General features: G+C 35.3%; 1 protein-coding gene across 1 annotated transcript in view; it reads left to right on the top strand.

Moving 5' to 3' along the window:
* LOC110460127 (nucleolar complex protein 3 homolog) overlaps positions 1-14,088 on the top strand; it is a 34,341-nt gene that overhangs the window by 14,205 nt on the left and 6,048 nt on the right. Inside the window, exons 7-17 of the mRNA XM_021512862.1 lie at positions 1,403-1,494; positions 3,809-3,928; positions 4,563-4,634; positions 7,503-7,559; positions 8,243-8,362; positions 8,745-8,825; positions 9,312-9,412; positions 10,386-10,458; positions 10,877-11,012; positions 12,226-12,296; positions 13,721-13,831. Coding sequence (XP_021368537.1) covers positions 1,403-1,494; positions 3,809-3,928; positions 4,563-4,634; positions 7,503-7,559; positions 8,243-8,362; positions 8,745-8,825; positions 9,312-9,412; positions 10,386-10,458; positions 10,877-11,012; positions 12,226-12,296; positions 13,721-13,831 — 1,034 coding nt within the window. The remainder of the gene's footprint in view (positions 1-1,402; positions 1,495-3,808; positions 3,929-4,562; positions 4,635-7,502; positions 7,560-8,242; positions 8,363-8,744; positions 8,826-9,311; positions 9,413-10,385; positions 10,459-10,876; positions 11,013-12,225; positions 12,297-13,720; positions 13,832-14,088) is intronic.

Here is a 14,088-nt window from a genome sequence, read left to right as displayed (position 1 = left end):
AACAAATTGTCACATTATCTTTGCCTAAATATTCAGTTATTTTCCATGTCGTATATTGGTTGTCAGAAATGAGCTACATGTATTTCCAAGTAATGTGCAAAGAAACATTTATGATGGTTATAGCTGTTTTTTAGCTCACCTGCCCCAAGGGCAATAACATGCTTGGATAAAGGGTTACCAAGTTTGTTGAAATGAATGACCTTCACCCATTTTCAAGCTCACAGGGGTCAAATATGTTGAAATCTTTCAACAACTACTGAATAATCTAAAGGTCCAGGGTAATGATATTTGGCCAGAATCATGCTTGTCCTTGTTTGACTTTCAAGGTCACATGTTTAAATCTATTAATAGATCTTTTGAATCAAACACTAGTATTTTGCCTGTAGCTGTATTTAATAGTCTTTTAAGATTACAAGAGTAAGATTAATATTACATTTTATACCATCTTATTTGTTTGAACTTTACAATTTATTATTTATACCCTAAGTCTCATTTTAGCAGGGAAGCTGAGACTTGTTATTGAAGCCTGTGGCTATTTTCATGACAGTCTTATTTTCAGAGTAAATCAGACAGTAAGTCTTCAATGGCATATGTTCAAGTCCTTCTATTTTGACATGGCAGAATGTAATGTTATATAGGTTTTTCAAGGAAATGAGAATGTTTAGTTTTTTCCTTTTAATATTAGATTGTTGCAATAAGTCATGTATATTGTGAAAGATACCCACAGTTAAAACTTAAACCTTTTCAACTTGCAAAATGTTAGGTGCAATGAAATAAATGAGAGTTAAATTAGTGTTCAAGTAGCTTTTTCATCTTTTCTTCGAAAATTAACAACTTTTAATGTTGACTGTCAGATAGTATCGTCAGTTTTGCTGGCAGTGATCAAGGATATGTGCAGAAGTCGACAGTAATGTACATGGTACTGCTAGCTCCTGATAGGATATTACTGTCCAAACTAATGAGATTTAATAGCTAAGTAAACTCCTGTAAAAAGCAGTGGATTTGATAGAGTCAGTATAATACATCTATGAGTCACTATCATACACACATTTAACTCCTGTATTACAGCTGGGGATTTTATAGATTCACTTTAATACTCACTTTTAACTCCTGTATTACAGCTAGGGATTTGATAGGGTTCTCTTCAATAGTACATCAGTTAGTCGCTATCATACACGATGTTCTAAAGATGTGTAACACATGCAATCATAACTTGGCCATTTTCAACAATAATTATCTCCCTTAGTCGACAATGAATATATATCCTTTGAAAAAAAGGCTGTTCCCTAAATTAACTCATTCACCCCTGAAATAATGAACTATTCCAACCTTTGAATTGAAAGAGTTCAAATGTGTCTTCAGGGGTGAATGAGTTAAAGATGTTGTTTCTTTTCTTACGAAGGCCAAATCTCCAAGAAAGCAGCTTATCACAACAGAAAGAAGGAGAGAGACACTGGTCAACTGGGTCAAGGATTGCATCAGGACAATATCAAGGTATATGAAAGGTTTTATATGATCAGCTAGGTCATCAATGGTCAGTTTATGTCAAGATATAACAGGTGTTATCTGATCAGGTCATCAATGGTCAGTTTATGTCAAGGTATAACAGGTGTTATCTGATCAGGTCATCAATGGTCAGTTTATGTCAAGGTATAACAGGTGTTATCTGATCAGGTCATCAATGGTCAGTTTATGTCCAGATATAACAGGTGTTATCTGATCAGGACATTAATGGTCAGTTTATGTCCGGATTATGTCAAGGTGAAACAGGTGTTATATGATCAGGATATCAATGGTCAGTTTATGTCAGGATTATGTCAAGGTGAAACAACTGTTATATGATCAGGACAACAATTTTCAGTTTATGTCAAGGTGAAACAGGTGTTATATGATCAGAACATTAATGATCAGTTAATGTCCGAATTATGTCCAGGTGTAACAACTGTTGTATAATCAGGACATCAATTGCCAGTTTATGTCTGGATTATGTCAAGATGCAAAAGGTGTTCATAAAATCAGGACATTAATGGTCAGTTTATGTCCAGATTATGTCAAGGTGAAACATGTGTTTTACAATCAAGACATAAATGGTCAGTTTATGTCCGGATTATGTCAAGGTGTAACAGGTGTTATATGATCCTAATATTTATTGTCCGTTTATGTCCGAATTATGTCAAGGTGTAACAGGTGTTATATGATCAGGACATTAATGGTCAGTTCATGTCTGAATTATGTCAAGGTGAAACAGGTGTTATATGATCAGGACATCAATGGTCAGTTTATGACTGGATTATGTCAATGTGTAACAGGTGTTATACAATCTGGACATTAATGGTCAGTTTATGTCAGGATTATGTCAAGGTGAAACAGGTGTTATATGATCAGGATATCAATGGTCAGTTTATGGCCAGATTATGTCAAAGTGTAACAGGTGTAATATGATCAGGACATTAATGGTCAGTTTATGTCCAGATTATGTCAAGGTGTAACGGGTGTTATATGATCAGGACAGCAATGGTCAGTTTATGTCCAGATTATGTCAAAGTGTAACAGGTGTAATATGATCAGGACATTAATGGTCAGTTTATGTCCAGATTATGTCAAAGTGTAACAGGTGTAATATGATCAGGACAGCAATGGTCAGTTTATGTCCAGATTATGTCAATGTGTAACAGGTGTTATATGATCAGGACAGCAATGGTCAGTTTATGTCCAGATTATGTCCATGTATGAAAGGTGAACTGTCAATTATATGTTTTTGTGGTCTTCTTCTGTCAAAGGGGCTTAAAATTTCATCAGTCTCTATTTACACGCTCAGATGTGTATGATTGAAATTTTCATCATGAAAGGAAAAGTCCTTATTAAGGTGAATTTTGTTACCCCTGGCTTTCCATTTCCCCATTGAAGGATTAAAGTTGAATACTAGTTTTTATATTGAAATAACACTTTTGGTGGAAAATAATTCAAACTTAGTTAGAATTATTAAATCCTGACTCGCCCCTGCAGCCAGAGGTTTGGGCCCCGAATGTGGACCAAATTTCAACAATCTTCAATCCTTTAGATCTTGTTATGCTAGAATCAAAAACTCTTTATGGATGGAAAGGTCTTTATGAAAACTGAATTTAATTACCCTCGGGTCACCCTTCCCCCCCCCCCCCTGCAGAGGGGTAAAGTTAACTATTATGGTAGTTTTACTTGGTTGGAATTATCATCATGTGAATGCAGTTTGACGATATATATATTAAGACCTTGATCACCCCTGGCGTCTGAGGGGCAGGGTCCAAAAGGGCCAGGCTAAATTCCCAGCAATTTCCATCTTTAGACCATTTCAGATATGCAAGAACTAAATATTCTTCATCGATAGAAGGGTTCTGAGGTGCTTCATCGATATTGTAAATTTCATCACTCAGGCATATGGTATATATTTGTCACTCTCCAGCATCATTTTTAACTATCTTTGCACAGCAAACAACAATAACAATTACATGTATATCACAACTCAGTTGACAGTTTATGTATATAAGGCCCATGCATGATGGCCATGAGCGTAGCTCTTTTCATTTTACTACATAAACTATAACCTGTAAGTGTTCACAGAATATAGCTGGGCAATTTCTTAGGTAATAAGGGTCTGTGGAAACGCTGTCATATCATCTATCAAGTTTGCCGGGTGTATTATGTACATGGTGGTAAGATGGTGAGATTATTCCCAGCAGGACCCCTCCTGATGGGTCACTTTTCTTTAAAATGGAATTTAAGGGATACCGAACTGAATAACTGAAGTTTTGTACACTTGTGTGTGTTTCAGGTGTTGAAGACGATGGCCCTGAGGTGTTTGTGCCAGATGTTGGTGACACACCCTCACTTTAACTACAGGAACAACATTGTCACTGTCATAGTACCATTCATGAACAAGGCAGATGTGCAGGTGAATATCAGATTTCCACTTATCTCTACTGTAAAGGTGGGAAAAGAAAGGGTATACCTGGTAAACATATGTTTAAGGTCAATGGGGTTGGACCAGCTATTTGTGAAGAACAAAAATACCTGGAATCTTGATAAATGCACAGGCATACACTGGCATGCAGAACTACAAAAGTCAATTATTTATGAAAGGAAAAAACCCCATGAAAATCCGATAACCATAGTACACAGTTGCTGAGAATGAATTGAGAGACAAATACATACAAATTCTACCAGGATAGATTTAGTCCCTGGGTCATAACTTCGATACAATTAACATCCCCACCCCACTACCATATATACGTAAGTTACATGTAGGCATTAAGAGACAAACACCATCATGCTATCATAATTAAATCTGGGGTCTGGCCCCACCCATTAGGATTTATTCCTTGTGTCAAAACTTGGAAAAAGTTAGGATTCCCACCCCTTTAACACATTGACATAACATTTAATATAATTACTGTTTATGAAAAATACGAATAAATGACTTGGTATGTTATCAGGATAGAATGTGACTCTGATTGCTCAAGTATGAAGATGAGCAATAACTGTCATCTTGACCTCTCGTTTTAACATTATTTTGTTTTTATTTGTAGATGTCATGTATAGCCTGTGACACTGTCAGAAATGTTTTCAGAGAAGATCGTGGAGGTCATATTAGCCTAGAGGTACATATATTGTGTGTATTGATAGGGGAAGAAAACAGAGGGACATATATTGTGTGTATTGAAAGGGGAAGAAAACAGAGGTACTTATATTGTGTGTATTGATAGGGGAAGAAAACACAGGTACATATATTGTGTGTAGTGATAGGGGAAGAAAACAGAGGAACATATATTGTGTGTATTGAAAGGGGAAGAAAACAGAGGTACGTATATTGTGTGTATTGATAGGTGAAGAAAACGGAGGTACATATATTGTGTGTATCGATAGGGGAAGAAAACGGAGGTACATATATTGTGTGTATTTATAGGGGAAGAAAACAGAGATACATATATTGTGTGTATTTATAGGGGAAGAAAACAGAGGTTCATATATTGTGTGTATTGAAAGGGGAAGAAAACAGAGGTTCATATATTGTGTGTATTGAAAGGGGAAGAAAACAGAGGTTCATATATTGTGTGTATTGAGAGGGGAAGAAAACCGAGGTACATATATTGTGTGAATTGATAGGGGAAGAAAACCGAGGTACATATATTGTGTGTAGTGATAGGGGAAGAAAACAGAGGTATATATATTGTGTGTATTGATCGGGGAAGAAAAAAGAGGAACATATATTGTGTGTATTGAAAGGGGAAGAAAACAGAGGTACTTATATTGTGTGTATTGATAGGTGAAGAAAACGGAGGTACATATATTGCGTGTATTGATAGGGGAAGAGATCAGAGGTACATATATTGTGCGGATTGATAGGGGAAGAAAACACAGGTACATATATTGTGTGTATCGATAGGGGAAGAAAACGGAGGTACATATATTGTGTGAATTGATAGGGGAAGAAAACAGCGGTACATATATTGTGTGTATTGATAGGGGAAGAAAACCAAAAATTTAAAAATACTGTTGTCCTGGTCCTCTTATGTACAAGGCATATTGTGCACAGATTAGCAGATGTGTAGGGATTTGATTTTGTCTACAAATAAATATATTGTGACTCCTTTCATTTTAACTTGGACGTGTTTGACAAAGGAAGGGTGTCTATAAGGCCCTTTTTTGTACCCCGGTATATTCGGATTTTCACCTCCTTATTTTGTTCAAAGATGCCCTATTGTATGACATGCAGAAAAACTAAGGTAAAACTTTGACCGAAAGTGGGTTTCTGGGGGTACCAAAAGGGTATGGTAAATCACAAATATAGTTTGCTGTTTACAAAATGACCTTAAAAACCAAAATAATACCATTTCTGTTTTTGAAAACATGTATAAATTAGACAAGCATATGTAACGGAATGAAAAATGACAGAAATTCAATCATCCCTTAAAGATTGTTTATATAAAACGAAGGATTACGTTAAAAGTAATTTGTTTTCTCAATAATTTCCTTTCAAATTAATATTTTGACTTGAAATTTACAACTTCACTCATTTAAGTAGACTTACATAAATTGCATATTGACTACACACTTTCCTTTTGTTTTATACTGAGTTATGGCTTCTTGACACATCTCAAACTTGGCTTTTTCAAATATCTCTCAATTTTAAGTGAATTAAAAGGAGCATGACACCCTTTATATGCTATTAGTACAGTATAAGATGTCAATTGTTAGTATTGTATATTATATATATCATATAATATTTGCTCAACACCTTTGGCTGAAGTGAGTTCCTGGTCCTGATTTGTTTTTTTACTTATCAAAGTTAACTTACAAATCAAAAATGGCATTTGCCACCACAACTTCTGTAAAATGATTGATTTAATGTATGGAGTTTGATTTGCTGGTAATTTTAAGTCTCCTAGCCTCAAGGAAAGTATCTGTTTTAATCGTTAAAGTTAACCGATTTCTTGTTTTATCAAATGTTCTGCCTATTTCCAATGTTTATACGCTGATTGTACATAAAAGGCATTTGGGGATAAGCATGTAACTTGGCATACAGTTTAGTTATATGATGATATTTAATTTGTAAAAGTTTCATACTTATCCCACAATGCCTTTTTACTTAAAAACACATTTTCCAGTGATTTAGAGTACAAGGACCAAAGTGCATCTCCTTGCCTAACACCAAATATTACCTGACAATACTAGTCTATATGAATTTATGTAGAGACTAAGTTGTTCGTTCAAGTTAATGCTTGCAATTAACAGTTAATCCTTTTGTTAATTTCATACGGTTTATTTGTTACATTCAATGCTAGCTGCTAAAAAAATCATGTAATCCTGTTAAGTTATGGGAAAATCTTTTCTTATTGAGGAGAGACAGATATCCCTCAGGTCAGATATCCCTCATGACAGATATCCCTCAGGTCAGATATCCATCAGGTCAGATATCCCTCAGGACAGATATCCCTCAGGTCAGATATCCATCAGGTCAGATATCGCTATTGAAATAAGCTTGTTATGAACGAGTGAGTTATTTGATGCACAATTTGGCAAAAAAAAAATTAACTGATCTGGAGTGAAAAGTTCATTGCTGGTAATTTAGAGTGAGGAAGAGGACTAGGACAAGTTGTTAGTACCTTTATTCTCATTTGTGCAGGTGTGTTCTCCTTGCCTTTAATTGTTTAAAGTGATAATACAATGACTATTTTGTGATTAAGTGTTTTATGTAAAAATAAAAATAGAGAGCATAAAAAACACATTTTTGTGGGATATTGAAAATGGCTTCCAAATCAGACATCTTTTAAAACATATGAAAACAACAGGTACCTCACTTTTTGACACATGTTTTAGATGCATGCTTGCTTTGAAAAATGATGATAGAATGAAAAATGTTACGCTAGAGTAAAATGAGATTGGAATGTGATTTCAACCCCAGAAGAGTAGAATTGTGTCGTTAGCCTTCATTTGGTTTTGTTGACGTTGGAATGATTGTTTTTCAGATTGTAAAGGCAGTCAGTAAAATGATAAAGTCCAGAGATTTCAAAGTAAAGAGGGAGGTAAGGGTAGTATTCAAAGGTTATACTGTAATTATTCAGTATATGTGATGGTTTATAACATGGAAATAACAATGTATGTGAGATGGTTTATAACATGGAAATAACAATGTATATGAGATGGTTTATAACATGGAAATAACAATTTATGTGAGATGGTTTATGACATTGTAACTACAATGTATGGGTGATGGTTTATGACATTGTAACTACAATGTATGGGTGATGGTTTATAACATGGAAATAACAATGTATGTGAGATGGTTTATAACATGGAAATAACAATGTATGTGAGATGGTTTATGACATGGTAACTACAATGTATGGGTGATGGTTTATGACATTGTAACTACAATGTATGGGTGATGGTTTATAACATTGTAACTACAATGTATGTGTGATGGTTTATAACATGGTAATTACAATGTATGGGTGATGGTTTATAATATTGTAATTACAATGTATGTGTGATGGTTTATAACATGGTAATTACAATGTATGTGTGATGGTTTATAACATTGTAACTACAATGTATGTGTGATGGTTTATAATATTGTCATATAACATTGTAACTACAATGTATGTGTGATGGTTTATAACATTGTCATATAATATTGTAACTACAATGTATGTGTGATGGTTTATAACATGGAAATTACAATGTTTGTGTGATCACCTGTTGCTAGGTACTGGATACTTTTCTCAGCCTCCGTATTAAAGAAGTAGATTACGAGGCACAGGGGGAGAAATTAACCGGTCAGCAACGGAAGGACATGAAGAAGAAAATGTCCAAACGAGAAAAAAAGGTAAGCAATGTTAAATTGATCAAGATGGGAGAGTTCAGTTCAGTCAAAAACATATATCAATAGTCAAAGTCTTGATTCACAGAAACAATGCGTAGAAGTTTAATTATAAAGAAATGTCTCTTATACCTGTGTTTGTCAGATATTGTATGGCATACTTACACTCACAAACTATATGAGAATATACTTTTCAATCCTCAAACACTGGTTTAACAATGGAAAACATACCTTAAAATCTCTCCTGGAATATGTGTGCTACCCAAAGGCTTCAATTTTTTTTTCAAATAGTGACCAAAACCGTACATTGATGGAAGGTTGACATTTTACCATTCCTGTAATTGTCTAATTAGATCATCAACTGAAATACCTGATTGAAATTTTGTAGAGAAAGAAGCAGATGGAGGAATTGGAAAAAGAATTACAAGAGACGAAAGCTACGGAGGACAAGAGACGTAGAATGAAATTAGTAAATCTCTTTATTACCACACAGCATCTGCCTCTCATCTTACACCCGCTTAATAGGATGTTAAGATAATTCAGTTTTGTGTGGTGGTGTAGGTCAACATGGAATTTTAATTATACTCAATGGTCATTTAACTTATTCCTGTTCTTCAGAATGTTATGGAAATTTTAGATTTGGTAAGGTAAAGTAGGTGTCAAAAGATTATCATTATATAATAGTTCACTAAGTTCAGGGGAAAAAAATGTTTGCAATATATTTTTTCACCTTAATTTATATATTAATGAAGCATGCTTGAATTTAGTAGTAATTATCCAAGTGATTGTCGTTCTTGTTGAGTAACATTCAATACTAGAAAGATAATATCATGTACCCCAGTCTAATATCAACATACTGGAGGTTGATATGACAACTATATCATTGCTTTGTCCAAACTGGTATTAGTTATTGTCAACAGCACGGACATGATTATGACATTGTTTGATATTTCAGCACACAGAGACAATACAGGCAGTGTTCTTAACTTACTTTCGCATCCTGAAGGGAGGGGTCAGCTCCGAGCTGTTATCTGCTGTCCTGGAAGGGTTAGCAAAGTAAGTGGTCATTATTCTGATGTTGACAAAAAGAGACCTGGTGTAGTGTTTCTGAACAATTTCTTCAGGTTAGCACAACCAGTGTTTTAGTGTAACATTTCAACAACTAGTAAGGTGCATACCCTGTCAATTTTCATCTGACAAATTACCAGTGAAATGGATCAGATTCAGCTACTCTATAAGTGGACATACAAATGTACACTTTAATAGCTATTAATATACATGTACAAAATGACAAATCAAATTGACAAATCGATTTGGCTATGCTTTCTTTAACACCTGGTCTTAGACTTGTGAGAGTCTATGAGCCCCCTCATCTCAATTTAGAATTGACAGTTGCAAAAATAATCATAATTTAGCTATAAAAAAATACTTCTGGCAAATTTTTGGAGCAAAAATATTGCCAGTTTTGTTAAAATCCTTTATGATTGTAACCATCTTTATAGCTAGCTGCCTTATCCTGGTGAATTCACTGCCCAACTTACAGTTGATTGTTTCTTATGATAAGATTTATTCTACATTGAAAGTATTGGTCAACATGAGATTTTAATTATACTCCCATGGCCATTTAACTTATTCCTGTTCTTCAGAATGTTAAGGAAAACTGCAAAGGAAAAGGGAGCTTGCTCCTTTTGAGGGCCAAAACTTGATAAACTTTTTTTGGTATCTAAAAAAAATCTTCTGAGAAAACAGAAATCTGATGGTATGATATTCATTGTGTAGCACCCTTAGTATATGTTCTTTAAAGTTTCCATCTTAAAACATAATCATGATCTGTGATCAGTAGCTTGCTAGTATGGATTGCTTTCAAAAAGAAAGGAACTAGATTTATATGTCAATTCACAGGGTTGAAATGTGTTGTCAAGCATTGACTATCAGGTGATGGATGTAGAGCCACTAAGTCTCCTGTTTATTGTTAAGTGGTCAAGTCAGAATATTCAATTCCTGCTAATGCTTTCAAATTTCATTACAGATTTGCACACCTGATAAATGTTGATTTCTTTGACGACTTGTTCAAAGTTTTTGATGACCTGATTTCCTCTGGGGTAAGTGTATCCAGTATTATCTTCCCATTGTTGATCATGTTACGTCAGTGACATTGATTTGTTGGAAGATTGGCTACAGTGCATCAATTAAAAATAACCTCAGAACAGGTTTTTTTTCTGTTTCAGGTTTGCATTCCATTTTGCTGTAATTGGTCAGTGACTTGAATCAGTTAATTTCTACATAATTTGTGGTTCAGAACTATGAAGTAATGTTGTTAAGTAACTTATTAATATTCAGTATTGTATCCACACACTCAAGCTTCATTTAACAGCAATCAATAACTGTTGTTAGATCCACTGGCCAAAAGGTAGCATGCTGGGTTGAAGGGCAATCCAATGTGTTTACAATGAATGACCGGCCTCACCCACCTTGAGTTTTTTCACACTAATTATGATATTTCTGTTGTTTGTTATACAGGAGCTGTCCTACAGAGAGTCGCTGCATTGTGTTCAGACGGCATTCATCATTCTGTCGGGACAGGGGGCAGCACTGAACATTGACCCTATGACCTTCTACACCCATCTGTATAACACAGTTTTCAATGTCCATGCAGGTAAGTACACAAATCCATATCAACAAGTATTCTAGCTCAGATAACCACTGGGTGTAATGGGCAGTAAGTAAGTAAGTAATATTTATCCCTGAGGTTTACTTTATTAATGCTACAGTAAACATGTATATAAATAATATTGCTTTATTGTCATTCTTTGAATAATTATGTCTCCCCTTCGAATGAAGGGAGACATATTGTATTAGTACTAGTTCTTCTTCTTCTTCTTCTTCTTCTTCTTCTTCTGGTTCTGGTTCTTCTAATCGAACTTGTCCGGGCCATAACTTTTAAACTGAGTAAGATATCTGGATGAAACTTTAGGTATGCATGCATTACCTACAGGAGGTGTGCAGTGCACTGGAATTAGGTCACTGTGACCTTCACGTCAAGGTCAAAGGTCAAATAAGTGCACATTTTCAGTAAATTCTTGTCCGGGGCGTAAATTTCAAACCGTTAAAGATATCTAGATCAAGATTGAAGTGTATCTGCATCACCCACAGAAGTTGTGTAGTGCAATAGAATTAGGTCTTGTGCTTCACTATATACAGAGTTAGTGCCCTTTGTTTAATTTTAATGCCGAAGTTTGTCCGGAGCATAAGTTCCATGTTATTTCACCTACGTTGACCATACTTACAATATTAACAAATCTTGGGAAGGCGGAAGTTTTTTGCACTAAAAACAGATTTTATGCCCCACAATATACAGAGTTATGGCCTTTTGTTTATTTTCAATACCGAAGTTTGTCCAGAGCATAAGTTCTATATTATTGCCCCACTATATACAGCGTTATGGCCCTTTGTTTATTTTTGATACCGAAGTTTGTCCACGGCATAACTTCTAAATCATTAAAGATATCTTAATCAAACTTGAAGTACATTTGTATACCTGCATCACTCACAGAAGGTGTGCAGTGCACTAAAATCAGGTTTTGTGCCCCACTATATACAGAGTTATGGCCTTTTATTTATTCTTAATGCCGAAGTTTGTCTACGGCATAACTTCCATGTTATTTCACCTACGTTGACCAAACTTGCTATAGTTTTAATGTATCTTGGGAAGTAGGAGTGTCGCATTCTGAATTCGGGTCTCATGCCCCACTATATAAAGCGATATGGCCCTTTGTTTATATTTTATACCTGAGTTTTTCTATAGGCTAATAAGGGGAGACATATGTTTTTGTTCACAAAAACAAAATTCTAGTTTTATTATTTGACAGGGTGTTCTAGTGAAGATATTCCAATCATCCTTAATTGTCTGGACGCCATGGTAACTCGGAGAAAAAGACAGGTCAGTATAGCAACAGCTGCCAACTTTAGAACACATTGATAATACATATAGCTTGCCTACCTGACAAGTAAGAGATCATATGCTTTTGTCACCCCTCGTCCCTCTGTCAGACTTGAAAGCTTGATGGAGTTTGACCACATTTTGTGTAGAACATGACCCTTTCAAAACATAGAAGATTTAGTTTTGTTTAATAGGAGGATTAGGACCCCCTGGGTCAGGGTCCATTAGTTACTAAGGGGTAAAACCCTTACTAAAAATCATCCTTCAGTCCAAATTTAGGCATTTTTGATCATGTAGCCTAAAGAGGTTAGTGAGCTATTGCAATCTGTTGCTTGTAAAAAAAAAATGAACTTCTACCTGAGTGACAACTCCATAAAAAAACACAGATTTCAAATAGTCAATGAGTGGAAATCTCCTCAGATTGATCAGGTTAAGGTTAAGGTTAAAGGTGAACTCTAAGCACTGGTTCTGTTAAATGTTTTCATTGGCTCTAATATCCATCCATCTCAAATCTTCTTAAGTTCCATAAGGCACAGGGTCATGGTATTTGGCTGGTGTTGTTTTAAGTTTAGTTTTTATTTCAGAAGGTATATTAGACATTTTACTGTTGAAAGTATAAAGACAATTATGTTGGCACAAAGACACGAGCTTGACCACTATTCAGCTTGCAGATAACATTTTGTGGTTGAGCTCATGCAACTAATGTAAAAACAAGGATGCTTATATAGCAAAAAAACACATGATTACGCTACATGGGAGTGCCGTGTCTTCAATCTCCAAAAACATCAATTAGAAATATCGATTGGTGTATATAGTTATTCTGAACAAATTAAGTTCAACTATATTATACATTATACATAAGCCAATTACCATCACATTGCATCGTTTCTAACATAATGAAGGAGACTTCCAGAGTATGTATCCCCTGCAGAATTGGGGATTTGCTTTGGTGTCCTCTATTTGGGGACACAAAAGCAACCAAAACCAATCTGCTGCACCCATTGCAGTATTTGGGATCTTTATCTTTCTTTCTTTCATACCAAAGTCCTTAAAAATGGTAGTTGTTATTCCCTGCTTAACGTTCAGCATTTGGCGGATTGGCAACAACTGGTTCACCCGTTGTCAGTATAATGTGACTGAGCGGAATGCTGTGCTGGGTGCCTTCGAGATAGCACTATAAAGTCGGCATCAGATCCGCGCTATCACAAGGAGGCATGCACACCAACATACCCTGTCTCCTCCATACACACACACACATTCATGCAAGCACACATACACTACACACACATACACTACACACATGGAGACACGCCCTTAAATGACCTTATAGCTGTTAATAGGATGTTAAACAAAATTAAACCAAAGCAAACCATGTTCAAAATTAAAATACAACTGGTAAGTGTTAGACTTCTTAAATGTTTCAGATTTCTCAACAAAGAGTGCTGGCATTCATCAAGAGGCTGATAACACTGGCCCTAATGCAGTCCCATGAAGGAAGTCTTCCTTTGCTGCTGGCTGTCAGGAACTTTATCTTGGTAAGCTGGGTTGGTCTTCAAACAACTTAGATATTTCATAGCACTTAAGTAAAGCACATGGACCTGACAATACAGGTAGTTTAATGTTGAGTTTGCATGTCGATATATCATTAGACTTTTAAAGGCTTGATTATATTGTTAACTGACACAGAAAGAAAAAAAATCTGTTGTTTGTTTTTGAGCTGGATCGCTTGGTGTAAAATGCTCATGTGATGGTGTGGCATCCATCTGTCCGGCATCCATCTGTCCAGCATCAT

Source organism: Mizuhopecten yessoensis, unplaced genomic scaffold (genome assembly GCF_002113885.1).
Source record: "Mizuhopecten yessoensis strain PY_sf001 unplaced genomic scaffold, ASM211388v2 scaffold10325, whole genome shotgun sequence".
Taxonomy (NCBI): Eukaryota; Metazoa; Mollusca; class Bivalvia; order Pectinida; family Pectinidae; genus Mizuhopecten; species Mizuhopecten yessoensis.
The sequence above is the reverse complement of the archived record's forward strand: the minus strand, read 5'-3'. Positions and strand labels throughout refer to the sequence as shown.